The 24,086-nt window shown below is 42.7% G+C and overlaps 1 protein-coding gene across 2 annotated transcripts in view; it reads right to left on the bottom strand.

Moving 5' to 3' along the window:
- The window catches only part of CTH (cystathionine gamma-lyase), a 69,622-nt gene that overhangs the window by 39,664 nt on the left and 5,872 nt on the right, over positions 1-24,086 (bottom strand). For both annotated transcript variants that reach the window (XM_085885982.1, XM_085885983.1), the window contains exon 3: positions 8,723-8,804. In XM_085885982.1, coding sequence (XP_085742108.1) covers positions 8,723-8,804 — 82 coding nt within the window. The remainder of the gene's footprint in view (positions 1-8,722; positions 8,805-24,086) is intronic.

Below are 24,086 nucleotides of genomic sequence, written 5' to 3' on the forward strand. Positions count from 1 at the left end.
TAGTATCAGAAGAATACCCGCCCAACAGGAAATCTTGTTCCAAGCAGCCAACATGTTCTTCTGACACACCTTTATTTGGGTGGTGTGTAGGTAATTGACAGGTGCCTCAATCACTCCCGAAAATAAAAATAAATAACCCAGGTTACGTGCATGAAGCAAAAGCATACCTACTGCCCTCTATTGAGTGCAGCCTGTGGCTGCTGGTTGCATCATTGGTTGGGACGCGGCTATGCTGCTGATGCAGTGTCCCCCTAACCAGTACACAGGTGCTCGTTTTGCCGACCTCGGAAGGATGACAGGCTGAGTCGACCTGGTGTATTTTCATTCAGTGGCCAACGGGGCTTGAACTCAGGACTCTCTGATCCCAAGCCACCACCCGAACCACTAAGCCAACACCAGGCTACCTACTGCTAATGATTCAAAACACCTCACTGCACTGGAAAATGGGGGGACAGGAATACTGTCCTGTAGATGGTGGAGACTTGTAATACCCTCCCCCACTTGGAGGTGGCGCTACACGATACACATTTACATAGAGAATTTGCGTCCCCTGCCCCTCACCCCCTCCCAAGACCAAAGGCAAAGATAAAAACTTACCTATACATAAATTGGGGTCATGCTGAACCTATGTAGCAAGTCTGGATGTAATCAGCCCAGACCTGTAGGAGGAGTAGCATGACAAACGCACTCACGCACTCACGCACTCACTACTCTGTGAATTATAGTAAAGATTATGATCTGTGGAATTCACCATTTTGTGATGGTCAGTTCGAATGTTCCTTCCTTTTCATTTGCTTGACAGTTGACCATGAGTTACCTCTTATTGGAACATGACTGTTGTTGGAATTGTCATCAAGAAGATCATTCATGTGTGTATCTACCCAAAACCCAGCAAGTTGCTCTCTGAACTTACAACAAACAATTTTAAAGGTTTGTTGATGCTCAAAAATTACAATTTACTGTTGATCAAATGCTACGACAGCATTATTATCAAGTGGGCTGACAGGATAGCCTATAGGTATGCACATTCACCTCTAAGCGGTTTAGCCAGGGTTTGAATTCTGATCCAGCTATAAACTGTCATCCCGGTGTTTTATCAATGGGTGTGCCATCCCACAGATGGACGTTAAACAGGAAACCCATCTGCAGCATTCATTGGTAGACATTAAAGATCTCACAGTGTCCTTCGCAAAAAGTAGGTGAGCTATTGCCGGCACCATGAACAAATTACAAATTCCTGCCCGAACCAGCAGAGGGCATTGAATCAGCAGCACAGCCACACCCTCAGCCAATGATGATACCCCGCAGTCTTGTGCTGCATATGAACAAAGAACATCAAGTCATTGTTATTCAATGAAAAACATGAATATGCAGTAATTTGTTTTTGAAACAGTGGGAATCGTGACTTGAATCAATTCTACACTCCAAATGGTGGAAATGTAAAATATAAGAAGAATTGAGAAATCAGATTCTTCTGTGCATGCTAAGGTGACGGCAATGTCATGTCTTTCGATTAGCTCTGAATGATTTTCCCATCAGATATTCAACACAGCAGTTGAGCGTTGCCTATCCCCCCAGTATTTGGATATTTCATGCTGGATGATTGTAAAGATCGCTCCAACTCCCAGTCTTGACCACTCTCTGCCAGCACGAACTTCAAGTCAATATTTGCCAAATCCTCCAAATGGCCAAAAGCAGATAACGCACAGAGCAGAGCTGGAACAATTCACCTTAGTGTTCTGTCTGAACATACAAGTTCTCTGCTGCTTGGGTATGAGGCAAATTTAGTGATTGTCATTTCAAGGTTTAAAATACTTGGCTGTTCTTGTGTGTTGATTGTCATGTGCAGGTTGTTTGGACCATATTTGGATCTTGGCATACTCCTAACAAACTGTATTTGATGATAAGAGCAGTGCTGCATCACAGAGCTCTTCACCACCCTCTAACTAATGACAGTATTACTATCTGTACAATTAATAGATCCACTACAATCTGACAATCCTCTCTGCAGTTTACATTATCTTCATAACCAATCACACGGACCTGGTTTTGTAAACTGTAAACTACATAATCTCAATCTATCTACTCATCAATGTACTTTGACATTTCACATATGATGGCATCAGCTTTGTGTTTGGATTTGGCTTCAAAAAACCATCATGAATTGGAATTATAAGAACAACAGGAATTGTTTCAGAATGAAGACAGATCTGTGCTCCAGAATATGCTCAATAGACTGGTAGGATAACGTGGAGGTATGTACACTTGCCTCTAAGCTGTCTCACCAGGGTTATCTTGGCCCAGCTATAATCCGTCATCCTGGTGTTTCAAAAGTAGGACAATTCGGCAATGTTCTCGTCGTGCCTCGGATGTACGTTAAACTTGGCATTCCGTCCACTAGCATTAGTCGTTGGGTATTAAATATCTCACGGTGTCTTTAACGGTCAGTAAGCAATTGTCAGCACCCTGAACAAATTACAGATTACTGCTCTCACCGAGGAGCATAGCTGTAAATGATGCTACCAGCATTCATGTGCTGCACACAAAAGAAGAAGGATCCATAGAACACCAGTTTCATCGGATCTTGTTCATACTGTTCTTTGCTGAAGTGGTATGAGCAGTGTCTCTAGTAGGGCTTCACCCAAACATCTTGTGACATTAATGAGTTCATGACCTAGTATTTGCTTCACAGTTAAGGTGCTTGGCTTAAGATCCTAGGGTCTTGAGTTCAGCCCCTGTTGGGCTTTTGAATTAACACCAGGTAGGGTTGACTCAGCCTGTCATCCTTCTGAGGTTGGCAAAATGAGTACCAGTGTGCTGGTGACAAGGGCATTGGCATCAGCAGCGCAGCTTCACCCCCAGCAAATTATGCAGCCGAGCAACCACAGGCTGCATCCTACAAGCAAGTGGTTCTACAAACGGTTGCGGAGATGACAAAAAACCCTTTACCCTCAAACTCATGCAGGAGCAGTCAAGTGAGCTTTATTTAAATGAATAAAAAAATCAAAGAACCCAGATCAAAAATAAAAATAATAAATCTGGCTGTCAGACCATGCATCCGATCAGCTTGAAATTTAAAATATATATATTCCTTATCAATACTAGATCATAATTGTGAAGTTTCAAGTCGATCAATGAAGCGGTTCAAGAGAAAGAATTTTTTTTTAAGATTTTCACTTAATCCAATATGGCTGCCAGACCATATGACGAATCAATTATTTGTGAATACCCTGATATCCCCAAGGCTTGGGGAACATTTTTGTGAAGCCATTTCAGAGGAAATTTTTAAAGGTTTTTTTTTCAAAAGAAAAACAATATGGTTGCCAAGCCACGTGACCAATGACATCATCAATATATTTTTTTTCTGTGGACCAAATTTAATTACCAATTGGGTCACTCTTATTAGGAGGTTGGTGGCAGGATTTGCACTCCGGCCACCGTAAAACCCTTCATTCCGCAAAACGCAAAAACGCAAAAAAATCTGAAAACCCACTCCGTGGGAGTACCTCCTGTGCAGCTTCCCTTCGCAGGGCAGCTCACCGGATGACGGGATTGGGGCAAAGCCTTCGGGACCCCCAATCTTTGATAGGAGCGAAACCACGGGGTAACATCCCTGGGTCAGATTGCGGGAGAGTGTGTCGGAGTGGTGCTGAGGTGTCGTCCACCAGACGGCGGTCTCCTTGGGTTAACCTGAGGCGGTCCCTTCGGGTGGGTGCCTGGAATGTCCTATCCCTAAGAGAGGATGATCACCTGTCTCTGTTATCATCTGAGCTCAAGCGTTTGGACATCGGGATTGCAGCTCTCTCTGAGGTTCGGAGACCGGATTGCGGCGAGATAATGGTGGGTGGTTACACCTACTATTGGTCTGGTCGCTCTGATGGTTACCATACCCAAGGAGTTGCTGTAGCTGTGTCCAATAAGCTGACCCCAATGATAATTGCGGTAACACCAGTCAACGAGCGTATTATGAGATTAAGGATTCGTCACTCCTTAGGTGTCATTTCCCTGGTCTCTGTTTATGCTCCGACTGAGGCGAGTGACCTCACCGTGAAGGACGCATTCTACGTCACGCTCGAGTCTGTGGTTGATCATTGCCCCAGACGAGATACACTTCTAGTCTTGGGGGATTTCAATGCATCGACTGGAACTGATAGGGACGGTTATGAGGTGTGTGTTGGTCCACATGGGTCAGGAACTATGAACCTGAATGGCTCTAAGTTCCTTGACTTTGCAAGAAGTCATGGACTTAGGGTGGCTGGTTCATGGTTTCAGCGCCCACAAGCTCATCGCTGGACTTGGTATTCCAACGCTGGCGGTGTGGCAAAGGAGATTGACCATGTCCTCATTGACGGTCGTTGGAGGATGATCCAGAACTGCAGGGTCTACCGGAGTGCTCAGTTCCTCAATACTGACCACAGGCTTGTTGTAGCAACTCTAAAGCTGCACCTTAAATCCCGGAGAATGGTACCATCCCAGCCGAGGCTGGATGTTGCCAAGCTTAGGGATGAGAGAGTAGCTGAGGAGTTGCGAACAGGCTGAGTGGACACTTGGGGGGCCTGGGTGCTTTGGGGGGTCCTGAAGAGTTGTGGAGCGCCTTCAAGACCACCGTCCTTGATGTTGCCGGTGGATGCCTTGGAGCTCACCGCAGGGCAAAGAAGAATTTTGTCTCTCAAGGGACACTGGATACCATTGACCAGAGTCGCAGGGCCAGGCTGAATGGCAGAGCTGAGCTGTTCAGGGAGCTGAGGCGTAAAACTGTACATGCACTGAGGGTGGACAAGGAGGCCTATGTGCGAGGAATCTGTGAGGGGGTAGAGCATCACCTGTGGACAGGTGATTCTCGTCCCGCTTACAGGGGAATTCGCGCATTACGTTCATCCAAGCCCATCCCTCGGAGCACTACAGTTCGAGCAGAGAGTGGTAGGCTCTTGACAGAGGAGTCTGAAGTGAAGGCCCGCTGGGCCGGTTACTTTGAGCTGTTGTACCAGGCTGATCCCCCAACTGTCGAGTTGGACGTCAATGGTATTACAATCCCTGTTGCTGACCCTCGAATCAACTGTGGTCCACCTACGCTTGTGGAAACACGGGCTGCGGTGAACCAGTTGAAATGGGGCAAAGCTCCAGGGATCTGTGGCATCCATGCTGAACTTCTCAAGGCTGGTGGAAATGCTGCACTCGTGTCGTTGCATGCAGTTTTGTGCTCTGCCTGGAACACATGCATCATCCCAACTGACTGGAAGAGGGGCCTTGTTGTCCCTCTCTGGAAAGGGAAGGGTGATCGCCAAGACTGCAACAACTACCGAGGGGTGACGCTGCTCTCAGTGCCGGGCAAGGTCTTTGCTCGGATAATTCTCGATAGGGTTCGCCACCATCTGCTTGAGCACCAGCGTCCAGAGCAGTCAGGCTTTACACCAAAGAGGTCAACGATTGACCGTATCCTTGCACTTCGTGTCCTCACCGAACGCAGACGAGAGTTTCGGCAGGGGCTGCTTGCAGCCTATGTTGATCTCTGTAAAGCGTTCGATTCAGTGAATCGGGATGTCCTCTGGAGGATTCTTGGTCTTCGTGGGGTGCCACCAAAACTGATAGATCTGATGTCTGAACTCTACTCTGGTACTGAGAGTGCTGTGAAGTGTGGTGGTACCACCTCTGACTTATTTCCAGTTGTTACTGAAGTTCATCAGGGGTGTGTACTTGCCCCCACACTTTTCAGCACTTGTATGGACTGGATTCTAGGAAGGATGTCGGAGAGCTCAAGTTGCGGTGCGTCATTTGGGAATGTCAAGATCTCGGACCTTGACTTTGCAGATGATGCAGTCATCTTTGCGGAGACTTTAGACATCCTCTTGGGGGCCCTCGAGGTGCTGAATGAGGAGTCGGAGCCGTTGGGATTACGGGTTTCTTGGGTCAAAACTAAGATCCAGGCTTTCGGTGACATCTTGGATGCTGCTGTCCTGTCTGTGTCTGTTTGTGGTGAGGATGTTGAGGTCGTGGAGAGATTCACTTACCTTGGCAGTGATATTCATGTCTCTGCTGGCTGCGAGTCAGAGGTCAATAGACGTCTGGGTCGGGCCTGGGGAGTCATGGATTCACTGGATCATGGGGTGTGGCGCTGCCGGTACCTGTGCGGGAGGACGAAAGTCCGAGTCTTCAGGTCCTTGGTACTTCCAGTCTTGCTCTATGGGTGCGAGACTTGGACTCTGACCAAGGATCTGAGACGGAGACTTAATTCCTTTGGTACCAGGTCTCTTCGGAGAATCCTTTGCTATCGCTGGTCGGATTTTGTGTCCAACGAGCGGTTGCTGAGAGAGACTCGGATGAGATTTGTTACCTGCATAGTCCGTGAGCATCAGTTGCGGCTGTATGGACATGTGGCTCGTTTTCCTCACTCTGATCCTGCTCACCAGATTCTCTCAGCGAGGGAGTCTCATGAGTGGAGGAGGCCAGTGGGTCGACCACGTGCCTCATGGTTGCAACAGGTTGACTATCATCTCAAGGAGATGGGGATGGGCCTGGCATCTGCCTGGGGGATGGCCAGATGGAGGCCCCTGGAGTACCGGCGGAAAGTGGACGCAGCGACGTGCTGTTCTAGCACATGCTCCCATACCTGACCTGACCTGACCAATTTAGCCCTTAATGACCCTCAAAATATTTCTTACTGATCAGATGTAGTGTTCTATGCAATGACATCATCACAAAGGCACCTATGATGTCATTTCCCATGAGGAGTACTTGCTGTGTGCCAAGTTTCAATTTTTTCCTTGGTGCGGTTTCAGAGATACAGAAGTCCAAAGTTGTTCCGTTTTTCCAACATGGATGCCACGCCATGTGACCAATGACGTCATAAGTATAATTACAACATTCTACATGAGTAGTCGCTCCTATGGTGAAAATTAAGTCTCAATCCGACAAGCAGTTGCAGAGAAAAACACTAAAGTTCTGTGCGGACAAAGAAACACACCGACAGACAGGCACAAATGAAAAATCACTCATAGAGTGGCAACTTGGCAAAACAGCACAAAATAGAACGGCACTTGGTAGAGCGAATACATCTGCCAGGTGGAACAGTTCACGTTTTGTATCCCACTGATGGGCTGGATCCGAACCAAAGTCCAATCCGCTAGTTCTTGTCACCTATTCAACTCATCCACCTTGTTTTTTTCATAACTCATCCACAAATTTTTGATATATAGTGATATATTTAGTTTTTGGCCCTATGTATCAATTTTATAAATTAGGCCTGTGTTGACCTTTTGACCTTAAAATTAATTGGTAGTTGAATTCAGCGAACTGACATGAAAATACTCTTCAAATTTCAAGTTAATTGGATTAAAATTGAGGATTTCAGAAATCTGTCCAATGTTGACCTTTTGGTCTATGTTGACCACAAAATTAATAAGTGGTTGAGTTCAGTGACATCATATGCAAATGGTCTTCAAATTTCAAGTCAATCTGATGAAAATTGAGAATTTTAGAAACAATTTTTAAAATTGGCCTATTTTAGGTTGACCTTCCGGCCTATGTTGACCTTTTGACCTAAAATAACCTCAAAGGTAATAGGTCGTTGAATTCAGCGACCGGATATGCAAATGTTCTTCAAATTTCAAGTCAATCCGATGAAAATTGAGAATTTTAGAAACAATTTTTAAAATTGGCCTATTTTAGGTTGACCTTCCGGCCTATGTTGACCTTTTGACCTAAAATAACCTCAAAGGTAATAGGTGGTTGAATTCACTGACCTAACTTGCAAATCCTGTTCAAACTTCAAGTCAATCCGATGAAAATTGAGAATTTTAGAAACAATTTTTTTAATTGGCCCATTTTAGGTTGACCTTCTGGCCTATGTTGACCTTTTGACCTAAAATAACCTCAAAGGTAATAGGTGGTTGAATTCACTGATCTAACTTGCAAATCCTGTTCAAATTTCAAGTCAATCCGATGAAAATTGAGAATTTTAGAAACAATTTTTTAATTGGCCTATTTTAGGTTGACCTTCCGGCCTATGTTGACCTTTTGACCTAAAATAACCTCAAAGGTAATAGGTGGTTGAATTCACTGACCTAACTTGCAAATCCTGTTCAAATTTCAAGTCAATCGGATGAAATTTGGCACAAATTGGCCGATGTAGACCTTTTTCTTCCTGAATTTTACGAAACTTCAATGCGGGACTGTCGTAGGGTCGGTGACATTAATCTCTGAAAATTTCAAAACGATTGGTTAAGCGGTCTGGGCTGGAGGCAAGCAGACAGAAACAAACACACACAAACAAACACACACATACAAACACACTTACAAACGGGGGTGATCAACACATACTTGTCCAAAATATTTTTTATTTGCTAAGTAACAAACAAACAGAACCCAAATGCAATACCCTCTCCTCCGGCGAGGGTAACTCGAAGGCACTTGATGGAACGCACACAACACCTCACCAGGCTGAACAGTTTACATTTTCTAGCCCAATGATAGGACGGATCTGCATCCTTTCTTTAACCAAAATCTAATCAGCTTGTTTTTGTCAGGTTTTTGTGAGTTAGCAATACAAAAATGATGGCAGAATTCTCTTAATATTCAAATAAACAATATATATTCAGTGTATTTTTATACCACTAATGCACAATCATTTTTCTAGTTGACAAAACATTCCTCACCTCCACTACACTTGCCTATCTTCATGCACACCTACACCACCACAATATCCCTATTGCCCTCCATTTCTCACCATACTTGGCTCCATCCACAGCTGCTACAGCTTCCTCCAAGCACTTTCTTGTTGGGTTTCCAGATCGACTGTATTCGTACCCCTAAAGGAAGAAGGGGAATAAAGGTGAGGAGGGGGAGGAATGATTTGACCCAAGGGACAGGACAGAAGTGCTGATGCACCCCTGTACACATTACAATCAAGAGTAGAAATTGAAGCAGAATTATAGTGCTCATCAAAAGCTGTGCTGAGATCAGCCATGTAACTAGTACTGATACGAGTAAACCTTCTAGCAAGCAGGTCACTTATGTTGCTGAAGTCAAGGAAGGAAAAAGATGATGCTTTTTTTGTCCAGGAATAAGCGCTGCGTGCATGCAGTCAATGGCAGCATCAAACAAAACTTTACAACTGTTTAAATGGCTTCTTCCAGTTTCCATTCGTGCTATTCATACATGCACTGTTTTGTTCATGGAGCTTGTGTCTTCCACCATAACCGCTTATCCATTCCACCAGACATTAAATTTAACTTTACTTTTTTGAAAAGGTTATTAACTTTATTTATTGATGGAGGCTTTTTGGGGGTCAACTTTTCATTGCCCCATAATCATTGGATTTTTAAATAACTTATGTGTAGTTCTGCTCCCTTTCACCAGGCAGGCTGTAACAGCATCCCTCTCTACAGAAAATAAGCAACATGTTATTTTCCTGGAACATGTCTTTTATAGTACAAGGGATATCCATATTCTCAATTTGGCCCTCCATAAGGTCGAGCAGACAGAGCCACCATTTCTATTTCTGTGCTCAGGATTTGAGAGGAACAGTCTCGAGAAAATCCTGGGCTTCACTGTCAGGTACCATCTGTATTTGTCATTATACAGGGTGTTCTAAAAAGACCCGAACACCTTTGGTTGTTAATCTGTTTAGACCGAAAAATGAAACAATACCCTTTGGTTTATATGATACAGAAAATCATAAAATTTTGTGCACACCTTCGATACACTTCAACGTGAGCTCCATTGGTCATGTGCAGGACATCAAGGAGGTACACGAGTTTTTGCCATGTTCAGCTCAGCATGTTTGCGTCCACTACTGTGCATGCAACTGTGATCCGAGAACAAAGATCCTGCAAGTTGAACGGTGTAATCGTTGAATACTCCGTGTGTTCCAAGTGAATGATTAGGCGGCGAGATATAAAGAGAAATAAAGTATGAATCAGTGTGTATTAGCTGGTCCATCCGGTGAATAGAGCTTTACAGCTTGTCAGCACACCCTCTGCGGGTGACTCGTTCACTTCCACCAGAACACATCCATGCAGATGCTCGCATTCACCCGGGTCACTCCTTGATGACTTCTCTCGCTCGTGAGATTCTCTGGAAGCAACACAGCCCCAATCTCTGGAATGTTCTTCACAGAGGTGTGGTCTGAGGTTGGGTATCTCTCCGTGTAGCTTCCTGATTGGCACGCTGAAGTTGTCAGGTAGTTCTTATTTGATGTGCTCCTGGCTCTGTGTTGGAGTCGACGGCAAACGCACCCAGCTGCGGTCCTTCTTCCTTCTGCCTCGTCTTGCACTACTACTTGGAGTTTCAGTCCCACTATGCTGTTCTTACTCATTACAATGATGGTGAATTTGTACTCGGTGTGTAATGTAAAGTGTGTTGTTTGTGTGTATGGATGCACTGTAAAGGGGTGTGGAGACAGAGGTGTGTGTGTGTGTGTGTGTGTGTGTGTGTGTGTGTGTGTGTGTGTGTGTGTGTGTGTGTGTGTGTGTGTGTCTGCAACGCGAGGCTCCACAGTACAAACCAGCAAACCGATTTCGATGAAACTTTGCCAACATGTGCAGTATTTGTTGGGAACGTGCGCATTTGAATTTCGTTGCCTAGAAACCACCTGTTGCTGTGCAGCGGCCGAAAAACCGCGTACAGTATTTTCAATACTTGTCCTTCAGTTTTGAATGTAGAGAAGTGAGACTTCGGAATTAAACACTTCGAGATATTTGGAAAATTTTACTCAAGCCGATTTTTGATTCAGGTTTTATTTTTCAAATGGTAGTCCTTCAAAAATCGGGTGTCAATTTACCGTCATTTTTTATGAGGGGCTTAGGAAAGTGGGCGAAGATTAGGGAAAGTGGACGTGGTTGATGAAAAGTGAGAGTGGCGTAGGAAAGTGGGCGTGGTTTATGGAAAGTGGGCGTGTCTTCTGAAAAAAATTGTGTGGCTCAGGAGGTGTGGTCAAACAAGAGCATTGAGAGAAGTTTATCGGGTTTTCCGTGTGTGTGTGTGTGTGTGTGTGTGTGTGTGTGTGTGTGTGTGTGTGTGTGTGTGTGTGTGTGTGTGTGTGTGTGTGTGTGTGTGTGTGTGTGTGCAACGTGAGGCTCCACAGCACAAACCAGCAAACCGATTATTTTTCAAATGGTAGTCCTTCAAAAATAGGGTGTCTATTTACCGTCATTTTTTATAAGGATTGCCAGTTGGCAAAATACGCAATAGGAAAAATCTTGCCAGGCAGAGGAACAATTGTATGTGAACCAATACGTCTTGGCAATGAATCTTCGTCGGTGGATCGGTCAGAATGAAAAGCATCGTATCCAGCGCTTCGATCCTAGCAGATCCCTCATCTCCTACTGGCATATATATATATATATATATATATATATATATATATATATATATATATATATATATATATATATATATATATATATATATATATACACACATATACATGTACATAATGGTGAGGCATGCTTGCAGATTGCAGACAGAAGCTGGTGAAGCTGGAGTGCAACAATGGGGAGGGCACAAAAAATAGATAAGCTTTATTTATTTGACGAAGTGGATTCTGTTTGCATTCTGTAAGCAGCTAAATCAAGAATGATCAGTGATTAAAATGAGCTTTTCATTCAGTTTACATCTGAAGTAATATTCATGCAAGCACATTAAAAGTGATAAATGAAACTATTCTTGTCATCCTAATTAGTTGCTCAGCAACGTTAAGTGGTGGAGTTTATGAATCCAAGTTCAAGTCAAACATTTATAAACCAAGTGGAAAACAAAGAATAATTGTCCTATTCTTGGAGCTGCTCTCACTTTGCACACCAAAAGCAAAAGAGCCAATTTGAGTTATCGTGTTAAGTAACCACCTTTCCTTTTTGATATGGTGAATTGATTTCGATTAGTAACAATTGATTTTTGTAATGGGTTGCAAGAGAAATAGTTATGTCTGACCAGGGATATACATCCATTATAATAAATGTCAGTGTGTCAGTGTGTGTTGTCAGCAGTGTGTCAGTGTATGTGTGTGTTTCTCCTCCACAACTCCAAAACCTTCCATACATATGAAGGAAACTTCAACAGAGTACATGAATTAAAACTGGGTATTTGGGTAAATTTAAACACCCCAATTGAAAATAATTAATGGGGCGCTCATCATGAAAAACTAAAAGCAGGCTTACCACTGGTCAGCCACGTTACCCTCGCAAAGGTCTTAAGACGACATTTTGTTTCGGCTTGTTCAAAAATGCCTTGCTTTGGAACGACAATGCACTCTCACAGACTAAATAAAGTATATAATCTAAATCTGTCTTCAGATTTCGGGCTCGGAGAATGTGGACCAATTAAGTATCAAAATAAATTAAGAAAAGTAATAAATAAACAGAAGAAAAACAATAGGTTACCCAGTCCATTGGACTGGAGGAGAGGAGAGTGGGACCATACTCTGTGCAAAGCATTGGTGCTGCTTAAGCAGTCTCCTTGGCTATTGGGCACAATTCTGGACGGGTCGCCACTCCGACACAGGATACCAGCGTGCTGGTACTCATTTTACAGACCTCAGAAGGGTGACAGGCCGAGTGAACCGCACCTGGTATTAATTCAACAGTTGAGTGGAATTTGAAGTCAGGACCCGAGAATCCAAAGCCCGCCACCCTAACCATTAAGCCAACACCAGGCATAGTTCAAGAGAGAATTGGAAAAATATTGTCATAATATTTTGGATCATTTACTCTGCTAAATTTCCACTCAATTTTTGAGGCGTCACTCTCTCCCCCTTCCTTGCTCTCCCCCATGTCTCTTTCTCTCACTCTCACCCCTTCCTTTCTGGAGTGTACGGCAATGTGTGGTGAGATGACGCTCTCCCCCTCTTCTGATCTCTCACCATCCTCCCCCTCCTCACTCACCCACCCCTCCTCTCTCTCCTCCATCTTGCCACCCCCCCCCTTCCTCCACTCTTTCTCCCGTTCCCATCCCTTTCCTCGCACCCCTCCCTGCCGGAGTGTATAACGATGTGTGGTGAGGCGTTGCTCTCACCACCTTCCTCCCTCTCCCCCTGTCCTCATTCCACCCCTTCCTAGCCTCCCCAACACCTCCTCGCTCCTCCCTCTCACATCCCTCCTCCTCTCCTCACTTTCCCATCCCCCTCCTCTCCCTCCCGCACCCCTTTATCACTCCCCCCTTTCTCCCTCCCCCCTTTCTCTCTCTCCCCCCTTCTCTTAGTATTCCCATCAGTGAAGCGACGAGTGGTATTTGCAAGTTATCTTATGTTAAAGCTCTTTCTAACCACTCACTCATTGATATAAATGTTTAGTACCTTCTAGATGGGCTAGAGACCTGGAAGCTTGCATGCTTATGCAACTCGAAGCCATTATCCCAGAAACAACAACAAAAAATATATAAAAAACACAAAACCATCGGAAAATTTATATAAAGGAAAATATCCGGAAATGACCCAAGACAATGGAGCTTACACTGGAACTGGTTGTTTGGCACCTCTTCTGCCTCTTATTTTATATCTTTTGCCATGTTTACATGAAAAGCTGAAACAGCACTCAGTCGTGCACCACCAGGCTGAACAGTTCACATTTTGTATCCCACTGATAGGCCGGATCTGCATTCGGACCTCAACCAAAATCTAATTGGCTTGTTCTCATCACCTACCCAATTTTGTCATTACCTCTCCACAACTTTTGAAATATCATGCTATGTATTGATTTGGCAATACCTTTCAATTATGAAGAATCGCTTTAAAAATTAAATGAAATTTTCGTAATCGGATCTGGATCTTCACCAAAATCAAATCGATTCGTCCTTGTCACACACCCAACCTATCCACCAAGTTTCATCCAAATCCATCGATAACGTTTTGAGATGTCCTGCTCACAGACAAATTAACAGACACAGAAAAACGGGTGAAAATGTAACCTCCGGCCACCTTCAGCGGCAGAGGTAATTACTACGGCTGTAAACGTATAAATAAAGAGCTCATTCCAATCACTCATTCTTGATTTACTTGAGTTATTTAGTTGCTTACAGAATGCAACCACAATCCACTCCATCAAATATAAAAAGCTTATATATTGTGTGTGTGTGTGTGTGTGTGTGTGTGTGTGTGTGTGTGTGTGTGTGTGTGTGTGTGTGTGTGTGTGTGTGTGTGTGTGTGTGTGTGTGTGTGTGTGTGTGTGTGTCAACAAGTATAACATTTTTTCAAAATGGAAAAGGATGTTGGGACCTCCTAAAAGTATGTAACCAAGGTAAGAATGGTCATAGGAAATGATCATGTGAAACCATCCTACATCTTTCATTGAATCATGGTTGTCCCAACACAAGCACTAAGCGAGTGTGTGTGTGCATGTTAATGGCAAAGTAATCGCTTCATTCACAGGAATATCAAGAGAGGTGGGAGAGAGAGAGAGAGAGAGAGAGAGAGAGAGACAGAGAGAGAGAGAGAGAGAGAGAGAGAGAGAGAGAGAGAGAGAGAGAGAGAGAGAGAGAGAGAGAGAGAGAGAGAGATAGAGAGAGAGAGAGAGAGAGAGAGAGAGAGAGAGAGACAGAGACAAAGACAAAGACAAAAACAAAGACACTTTGACTTTTGTATACCAATATTTATACAAGCTTAGAAAAGAACAGTTACACGTAAACATACAAAACAAGACATAATAAAAAGGTCAAGTACACAGCTAAAATGAAATGATACGATCATTGTGGTCTACTTTACACAAAGCATTCCTGTGACACCATTTCTGCTTAAACATTTCAAGATTATGAATATTTTGGTGAAAATAAAATTCTGCACGTAATCTGGCCACGGCAAGGGCCTTAAACACAGTTAAAACATTGTAATCAGCATCAGGGTTTGCAAGAAGTTTAGCTTTCCTTGTTTTATAGATTGCCAATTCCCCTTCAGCTATTATAAAATTGACGAGAGCAGATTCAACATGACTTTTGGAATTTAGTGGCAATCCAAAAATAAAAGTACGTAAAGGAAATACAATTTTCATATGACAGCACAACTGTGATAAAAAGGTAAAAAGTGGGGTCAGTCTTGCACAGTCAACATAGGCATGATATAAATCTTCAGAGGCCAAACAAAAGGGGGCACCGAACAGAATTTAAAACATTAAAATGATGTAATAAAACATTCGTAGGTAAAATCATGTGTACAATTCTCCAAGAGATATCACCAGTCCGTTTTACAATCGGTAGGACATACATGGCAGCCCATTGTCGGCACAGGGGGGACCCCGGAGGCAACATCCCCTTCCATCGGGATCCAAAACTATCTTTGCACACATCAGGATGCCGTATGGTGACACAAAGGTGGTGCAGGCACTTTTTAGCAACACTAGGAAGTGGAGAGGAAGACAGGATCACAGTTTCTGTTAATGCCAGTGATGTTATACACAACTGCGGAAAGAAGGGGGCATGGATTGCAGGGACAGCGTTGGTGGTATCAAAATGGAGTCACAAACTTCTAGAGGTATGCAGAACCTCCTGGACAAGCTGGAAAACAGTTCTCAAAGAGCACATTCCAATGGTAGTTGCAATATGCCCGACTGAGTGCCATGTTTTGTTCTTGTTCCGCAGATCTCGTATGAGACATATACCGGAGTTTATGAAGCATTGTATGTAAGCACGTGATCGATGTCTGTTCAGAAAAAGTGCATTGTAGAAGATAGGCTCGTCGACAAAGTTGTTGATGTCGTCGTGAGCCATATCTCGGTGCACTACAAGAGGCTGCTAGGCTTGCAACAGGTCTTGGTAAAACAAAGGCAATGGAGAGATGTCCACATGTTGCAAGTCCATGAGAAAAAGTTCCTGATTGAAGTCGAGCATGGCAGCTATTTTCAGCAAATGGTTGGCAGTGGGGCACCATGGCAGTGATGCAGAAAAAAGAAAGCGGTGGACAGTGGCGACTCGAAAGGCCATTAGTCGGCTGAGAATGTCAATAAGACCATGGCCACCATCTACCAATGGAAGGTAGACTTCAGGCTTGACCCAATGTTTGCCACCCCAGAAAAAAATCAAGCAGATGTTTCTGGATTGTCAGCAGCAATGCTTCAGGAGGGTGCAGGGCAATCATTTTGTGCCACAAGGAAGCCAACAGGTTATTGATCATGAGGGCATGACCTCTGTATGACAAGGTAAGTAATATTCCTCTCCACTTCTCTAGTCTATTATTAATTTTATTAACTGTATTTAACCAGTTCTGAGCCATAAAAGCTGGGGTGCCAATGTACACACCTATATAGCGGATGCCTTCCTTCTCCCACTGTAAGTTTCTGGGAAGATAAGGCAAACCAACAGCCGGAGTATGGCCAATCCATAAGGCTTTATATTTGCTCTAATTTTTTGTTGTTGTGCAAGCCGAAGAGAACATTCCCAAGTCATTTAAAAAACATGGTGACATCATCACTATTACGCACCACAACACACATCATCAGCATATGCTGAGATAACAATTGGCCTTTCAGTTGGCATCACAGGAAAGTCTGGTAGACGAGAACGATGGCGAATTAGGAGGGGTTCAATACAGAGGGAGTAGAGAAAGCCCGATAACGGACACCCTTGACAGCCTCCTCTTCCAACCATCAATGGTGCACATAGGCTATTATTAACTTTAATGACACTAAAAACATGATTATACAACAATGAGACTTGGGATATAAAAGTTGCCCCAAAACCAAACTGTTTTAAGGTGTAAAATACATATTCATGGCTAATAGAATCGAAAGCTTTCTCTTGGTCAAGTAAAAACAAGCCAGCATTCTGCTTTTGAAGAGCACAGACATCCCACAAGTCCCGAATTAAAAATATGTTATCATGAATAGACCGGTTTGGAATACAAAAAGATTGATCAAAATGAATGAAAAAGCTGAGAAAAGGCTTTATACGATTTACAAAGGGCCTTGGAAAGGATTTTGCAATCCGCACAAAGCAGAGAAATATGCCTCCAATTCTGCAAGGTCTGGAGATCTCCTTTCTTCGGGATAAGGCACACGACTGCACGGCGATAACTTAGAGGTAACAAACCATCTTGTAAACTAAACTTAAAAACATCTAAAAGTGTTGGTCCAAGCAAATCCCAAAATGTTTTATAAAATTCAACAGGTAAACCATCAAAGCCAGGTGCTTTATGATCATGAAGGTCATTAAGAGCTATTAAAAGTTCATCTACAGTAAAATCTTGTTCTAAAGAGTGTTGTTGCGATTCTTCCAATTGTGGTAGATTTTGGGTAAAATCAGACATTGCTCATTCATTACTTTTCATTGTGGTAAAAACATTCTTGTAAAAATCCCGAATAAAAAACACTTCAACTGAGCATTGTCTTCGATAATTTGTCCATCACTTGAACGTAAGCTTAACAGTGAACGATTAGACTTTGTAGTTTCCTCAAACTTAAAAAGTCTTTATAGCAAGATTCTCAAGTCGACAGACCTTTCACTCTAAGTCGGGTTAGCACTCCGAAAGCATCTTCTCTAATTAAGCAATTCAATATGGCTTGTTTGTCATAAAGCCGCTGGCATCGTACATCCTTATCAATATTAATCGTGCTATCTTGTAAAATGAGGATTTCTTTCTTTAAAATACTTATCCGAGCTTGCTCAACTTTAGTGAAGTTATTCCTATATTGCTGACAGAAGACTCGGATTTGTGCTTTTATATAATCCCACCATTGACAAAGATTGGTAAAATCATTCTGTGATTCTAGAAGTCGAAGCCAAATTTTTTTTAAGATGATTTATAAAAGGAATCATTTAAAAGAGAGGTGTTAAAAGTCCAATGAGAAGTATTCCTCTGAGGACTAGGAAAAGAAAGACACATTTTTATTAAAAAATGATCAGAAAAGCCAGACGGAGTGATGCCAGTAAAACTTACACGATTTAAAAAAGAGAGACTAATGTAAAATTTATCATGCCTTGCAAGCAACATGTCATTTAACAAGCAACAACACCAAGTAAATTGTTGGACGTTCCCATGTTGTAGTCGCCAAACATCACCAAGATCATGTTGTAACAAGAGAGTGGACAAAGGCCTAGCACTAGTTGAGTGAGGTTCAGGGCTGTTCCGATCTCTAACTGGATCTAATGTACAACTAAAATCATCACCTAAACACAATAGGGTATCCGGGGTGAGATGATTAAGAAAAGTGAAGGAATCAGTGAAGAAAGCTGCCCTGACTGCACTGTCACTTGGGGCCTAACCATTGACAATTAAAATCCACTGGCAGTTATATATGGTGGGATTTGTACCTTTTTATTAAAAGCTTTGTCTTTTCCCAACTCAATTCACTTTGCCTACAGTTAATTAAAATATATTCCTGCTTGCGACATTGTGCGTGAGATTAGGAAGGTTTAACCTTGAGTGATTCAAGGGAGCATTTTGTAGCAGGATCTGGGAGGAAAACCTCTGATCTTGCTTATCAGTTTGATATATCGCCAGGACATAAGCCAGCTGGTAATCCAGCTGGTCCTGGGATGAAAGGGAGGACGATGATGTAATGAAATTTGTTGCAGATAAATCCGTGTATATATATATATATATATATATATATATATATATATATATATATATATATATATATATATATATATATATATATATATATATGGGAGTGATTCAACCATTCGGGTAGAGCACTCTCCGGGTTACCTCAATTGCTAAATTGGTGTTCCTGGTGTTTGCTGCTCTCCGTTCGGCAGTATGTATTGATATATAATAAACAATTTTCTCTCAAGTACATCGACGTCTTCATGCCTTAGTAAAGGGTGATCGACGCCCCGACATATATAAGATCAATTACAGCTTAATATCCAGGAACAATTTCTTTAAAAACAAGAGAGGAGATGGGAAGACGTGCAAAAAGCAATACCGGCACTCACGAAGGCCGTGTTACTAAAAAACCAAGTGCCTTTCAACTTCAGCCTCCAGTCTGCCATGCAACTCGCAGTCGCCCGAGGTTCTTGTAAAAGAAGAATATCTACCTTTACATTATTAATTAGGCCTTAGTTATTTTATAACTTGGTTTACGGATCCGCCGACGGTATATTTGCCGAAATGAAATATAATTATAAAACACATTTTTAGCCTTTTATATTCATACATTTTCCGCCGAAGGTGCAAAAGTTTCAAAACCCGAAATGTAAACGTCGGCATTTATTTTCAAAATATAATTTCGTGCGCGCGTGCCAAAATGCAGTCACCTTTAACCAAACTGCGCAGTAGAGCCGCACAGCAGAACTGCGCAGTCGTCTTCAGTCATGGTGTCTGAGCAGTCGCCAGCGTGGTTCAGATTGACTGTGGTTTCTGGGGTGAAAGTGATTGTTAAGAAGTATGTCAGCGGTATAAATTCGAGTAACTGTATTGGTGATTTAATTATGCAATATCTTGACGACGAATATTCTGGCCGAACTATTGCATCAATTCAGTGCAGTCGCAGGGATGATTTGCAGGCGACTCTCGATCGTGCCGATTTTGTTTCCATCGAAAATTGTACACCGCTGTTCGTATTGAAAGATTTCGGTGCCAAGAACGTCAAAGTTTCCCTGCGAGATGCTGATATTCAGCTTTCAATGGACCAGAAATCAGCCTTTGATGTGCTCATGGGGATGGGGAGATGGTACGATCAGATGCCCACTGAAAAGTAAGAGCTGATTCTGGCTCTGATTGACCGTTTTGAGCGTGTTGACTCCTAGTAGACACCTTTTTTAAATCATATTCCAGCACAATGCACCGGTGTGCACGCACACATCTACGACTTGGACAGTAATTTTCTCAGCATTGTTTCCATTTGTTTGATGATCCAACAGGTTTCTATAAGAAAAACATGCCAGACGATATTGTAAAAACAAGTTTTAATCCTCCTTTATTGTTTTTCACATCAGATGATACAGTGAACAATGGCATCCTGCATTTGAATGGTCTTCCATCTTCAATGTTTTCTTAGATCCTCCTGGTTCGGGATTTATATTTATTCCCCCCCCCCACCGACCCTTGTCTTTTCCATGGAACATCCAAAAAAAAAATATATATATATATATATATATATATAATTTCTAAAAATTGAAATTATATTTATATTTATATTTCGACCTACCAACCCTACATTTTAGCTGAAGAACTGCGTAAACCAAGTTATAAAATAACTAAGGCCTTAGCTGCATCGTTTGGACTTTACGTAAAGGATTACGTCCTCCGTTTATATTTAAACTTGCTATAATCATAATCAAGAAGTTTTTATGCAATCAAGTGCTTCCTTGCTTTAATAATATATTTTTTCAGTCTCTTACAAGAAGTGCTGGAAATGGCAGGAGCTTCCAGGTTCTTAATTATTTGTACTTTCTAGACAAAAAAGCATGCAAGTTGGGGAAAAAAAATAATTTAGATCTACTTGCTTTTTTCAAGTAGTTTTTTGTAAAAAATCTAAGATATCAGAAATAGAGATTAAAGTATCATCGAGACTACTATCTGGGGGGAGCTCCTCGCCAAAAGCACTCGACGTCAGAGAGTAGCAACCGTCTGAATCATAGTCCTCAATTTTCTCAGGGCCTTCAGCCATTTGCTCAATCTCCATGGTTAATTCAGGAGGAGGGACTAAAGATGTAAGAGGAACACTATCAGTGGTTACATCCTTGGGTGTGTCATTAACGATGGCAATGTCATCATCTTTAACAGGAGCACTACAAGGCTGAGATGACTCAGAGAGTAGAGAGGGGGTAAGTCCAGTCTGGGGGGGACTGGTAGTAATAGTTGGAGGTTGCAAGCCAGGGAGGGGAGGGGGAGGAGGAGGAGGGGGAGGAGGAGGAGGAGGGGAGGAGGAGGAGGGGGAGGAGAAGATGAGGCAGGAGGGGCAAGGGGAGGGGGAGGGAGAGAAGAGCAAAGGCGGGAAGGAGGGGTAGGAAGGGGAGAAAGAGGTGGAGGGGGCAGGGTAACATTCGCGTCGCTACATAACATTTTAGAGGTACCAGGTGATTCAGGCGAGGAATCAACTGGTGAAACCGAAGCACGTGGGGCCTGTGTTGTGGGGCAAGTCCCTACAACCACCTGTGCGAAGGAGCGAGGAGCCACTGAAGCAGCAAGGATTTTCGATCTGGGCTCAGCGGTGCTTTGAGAAGGGGAAAGAGATCTTTTTGTACTTTTATTAACCAGAGTAGGAGCAGGTGCTTCATGGGAAGCTTCTGCTTCTGTAATGGGAGTATTATCTGGGACAGGGAGTTGTTGGGATGAGGAGCCTTCATTACTAGTTTTATTCGGCATGTCTTTGGGGCACAATCTTTTAACATGGCCGAATTCACCACAACTATAACACACAAGGGTTTCTGTGTTCGCATATCCCATATAAGTATGCCCCTCGATTTTAAAGGGAAGGATTGCCTGAAACCCTGAAACACCTGGCGGCAAAATCATATAAACAATCCGATGAAACGACATAATGTGTTTAAAATTATCATTCCGACTACAGAACGGAATCATTGTTAATGGGGATACAACCGTACCGTATCGTTTTAACTGGGAAACAATCTCATCACCTTTCATGAAAGGTAGTACATTTTAAATCACAACTTTTTTTGCAGATGTATCCAGAGGGAAAACGGAACATAAATATCGGGATCAAAGAAAATTCCGTGCTCGACGACTTGAGCAACCATGGGCACTTGAGAAACGAAAAAAAACAATATTTTTGTTCATACGGGAAACCGCCTTAACATTCTCAATCCCGATAATCTTACCTACACCAACACTTAACTTCTCTATGTCGATCTCCGACGGAGGAATACAAACAAAGCCATGTTTCCTGGTTAGCGCTTCAAAGGAAGCGTACCGCGAACTTACACCCATCATGACTCTTCAATGGCCGGATGTGTAAAAATAAATCGGCGAACACCATTCAAACTTCGACGGGTTGCGAGAAAACAAGAATAATTTAAACGAAAGGAAAAGGGATAATGAATACAAAATAAGTAAATAAAGAAATAAAGAAATAAACGCCATAAACAAATAATGCACAACAGTAGATCGGCACGGCAATTGCCCAAAACACAATGAAAGTACCGAATAAATACCGTACATTCTGTTCTCTCCATTCTGTTCTGTTCTGTTCATTCTGAACATTCTGTTCGATTTCAAGGCAAAACTCGGGAAAAGGGGGGGGGACAAGAGGAGGGGTGGGAGAAGAAAATGCTGCACAGCTGGGAAAGGTAGACAAGAGAGCACAAGGGACAACACAGGGTTATGAGACAGTGAGGATGGTGGGGAGGTAGTGGAGAGAGAGAGGGAAGAGAGGAGCAAGGAAAGGAGGCGAGGAAAGGTGGTTCAGGCATGGGGGAGAGCGATGCCTCACCATACGTTGCTATAAACTCTGGAAGGGAGGGATGTGAGGAGGGGGGTGGGAGCGAAAAGAGAGGGAGAGGTAGAGAGAGTAGGGGAGAGACAGGGAGTGATAGCGAGAGCGATAAAGATAGAGATAGAGATGTGCGAGGAGGGGGGGGTGGAGATTGAGGCACCAAAAACTTCAGTGGAAATTTTTCCAAGTAAACGAATTAAAATAAGATGAAAATATTTTTCCAACTCTCTCTTGAACTCGTAGTTCACTTGTCCCAATTGTTTTACTCATTCTAATCCTCTCATTATATTAATCGTTCTTTTAATTCGATCAATTGAATATATTTTGCTTTTCTAATACCGGTGATTTCCCCACAGAGAATGTGGCCGTGGGAGCTTTGGCGGCGATCCCACTGGTTCATTATTTTCATTGCTCTCAATGAAGTTACACTTCCGGAACATTTCTTTATCTTTTCTTCACTCAATATACTTGTCAGAACAGTACAAAAAGTTAAGTTTAATACTTTGGCATTTTTACATTTCCTTGTGTAAATATGAAGAAAGAGGGATCACAGCCTTGCTTGTTTAAAATAAATATGTAAATATGCTCAGTTATAAGAATTGTTAATGTCTTTAGATTTTCCGTTTTCACTCTAGATTTTGACACTTAATTAGTCCACACGCTCTGAGCCTCAAATCCGAAGACATATTTTGATTATATACTTTATTTAGTCCATGAGAGTACATTGCGATTTCAAGGCAAGGCATTTTTGAGCAGGCCGAAGCAAAATGGCGGCTTAAGACCCTTGTGAGGGTAAGGCAGGCTTCCCAATGGTAAACTTGTTTTTGATTTTTTTTTCATGATGAGCACCCCTTTAATTATCTTCAAAATGGTTGTTTAAATTTACCCAAATACCCAGTTTTCATTAATGCACTCCCATGGAGTTCTCTGATTGTGCACACAAGATTTTGGGCCACGAGGCTTCATGGTTTTGGAGTTATGGCGGAGACACACCCACTGACACACACACACAATTACACAGTGCCTATAAAAAGTCTACACCCCCTTTCAATTTTTTTTACCTTTTGTTGCCTTCTAGCCTTAATTAAATTACATTAAATCAGACTTTTTCCACCTTTATTTACACATCCTAACCCACAACTTCCAAGTGAAAAACAAATTCCATAAATTTCAGAAAATTAATTTAAAATACAAGACTAGAATATCTTGGTTAGATAAGTGTCCACCCCCCCCCCCCTTTATAATAGCAATTATAAATTAGCTCAGGTGTAACCAATCACCTTCTAAATCACACACCAAGTGAATTGGCCTCCGTATGTGCTAAATTGTCATGACTGATTAATTTCAAATAAAATCAGCTGTTCCTGTATGATTCCTCTGCTGGGTAATGCATATCACAGCAAAGCTCAACCATGAGCACCAAGGAGCTTTCAAAAGACATTTGGGATAAAGTTGTGCAAAGGCACAGATCAGGGGATGGGTAGAAAAATATTTCAAACGCCTTGATCCCTTGAAGCACAGTCCAGACAATCATTAAGTGGAAGGCGTATGGTACTACCAAGACCCTGCCAAGATAAGGCTGTCCCTCCAAACTGGATGACCAAACAAGGAGGAGATGATTAAGAGAGGCCACCAAGAGGCCAATGGCAACTTTGAAAGAGCTGTGTGCCTTTATGGCAAAGACTGATCACTGTGTGCATGTGACAACAATATCCCAAGCAATGCACAAGTCTGGCTTGTATGGGAGGATGGTAAGAAGGAAACCATTAC

Source organism: Eptatretus burgeri, chromosome 6, assembly GCF_056783735.1.
Source record: "Eptatretus burgeri isolate ZD-2024b chromosome 6, Ebu_testis_v1, whole genome shotgun sequence".
NCBI classification, from domain to species: Eukaryota; Metazoa; Chordata; class Myxini; order Myxiniformes; family Myxinidae; genus Eptatretus; species Eptatretus burgeri.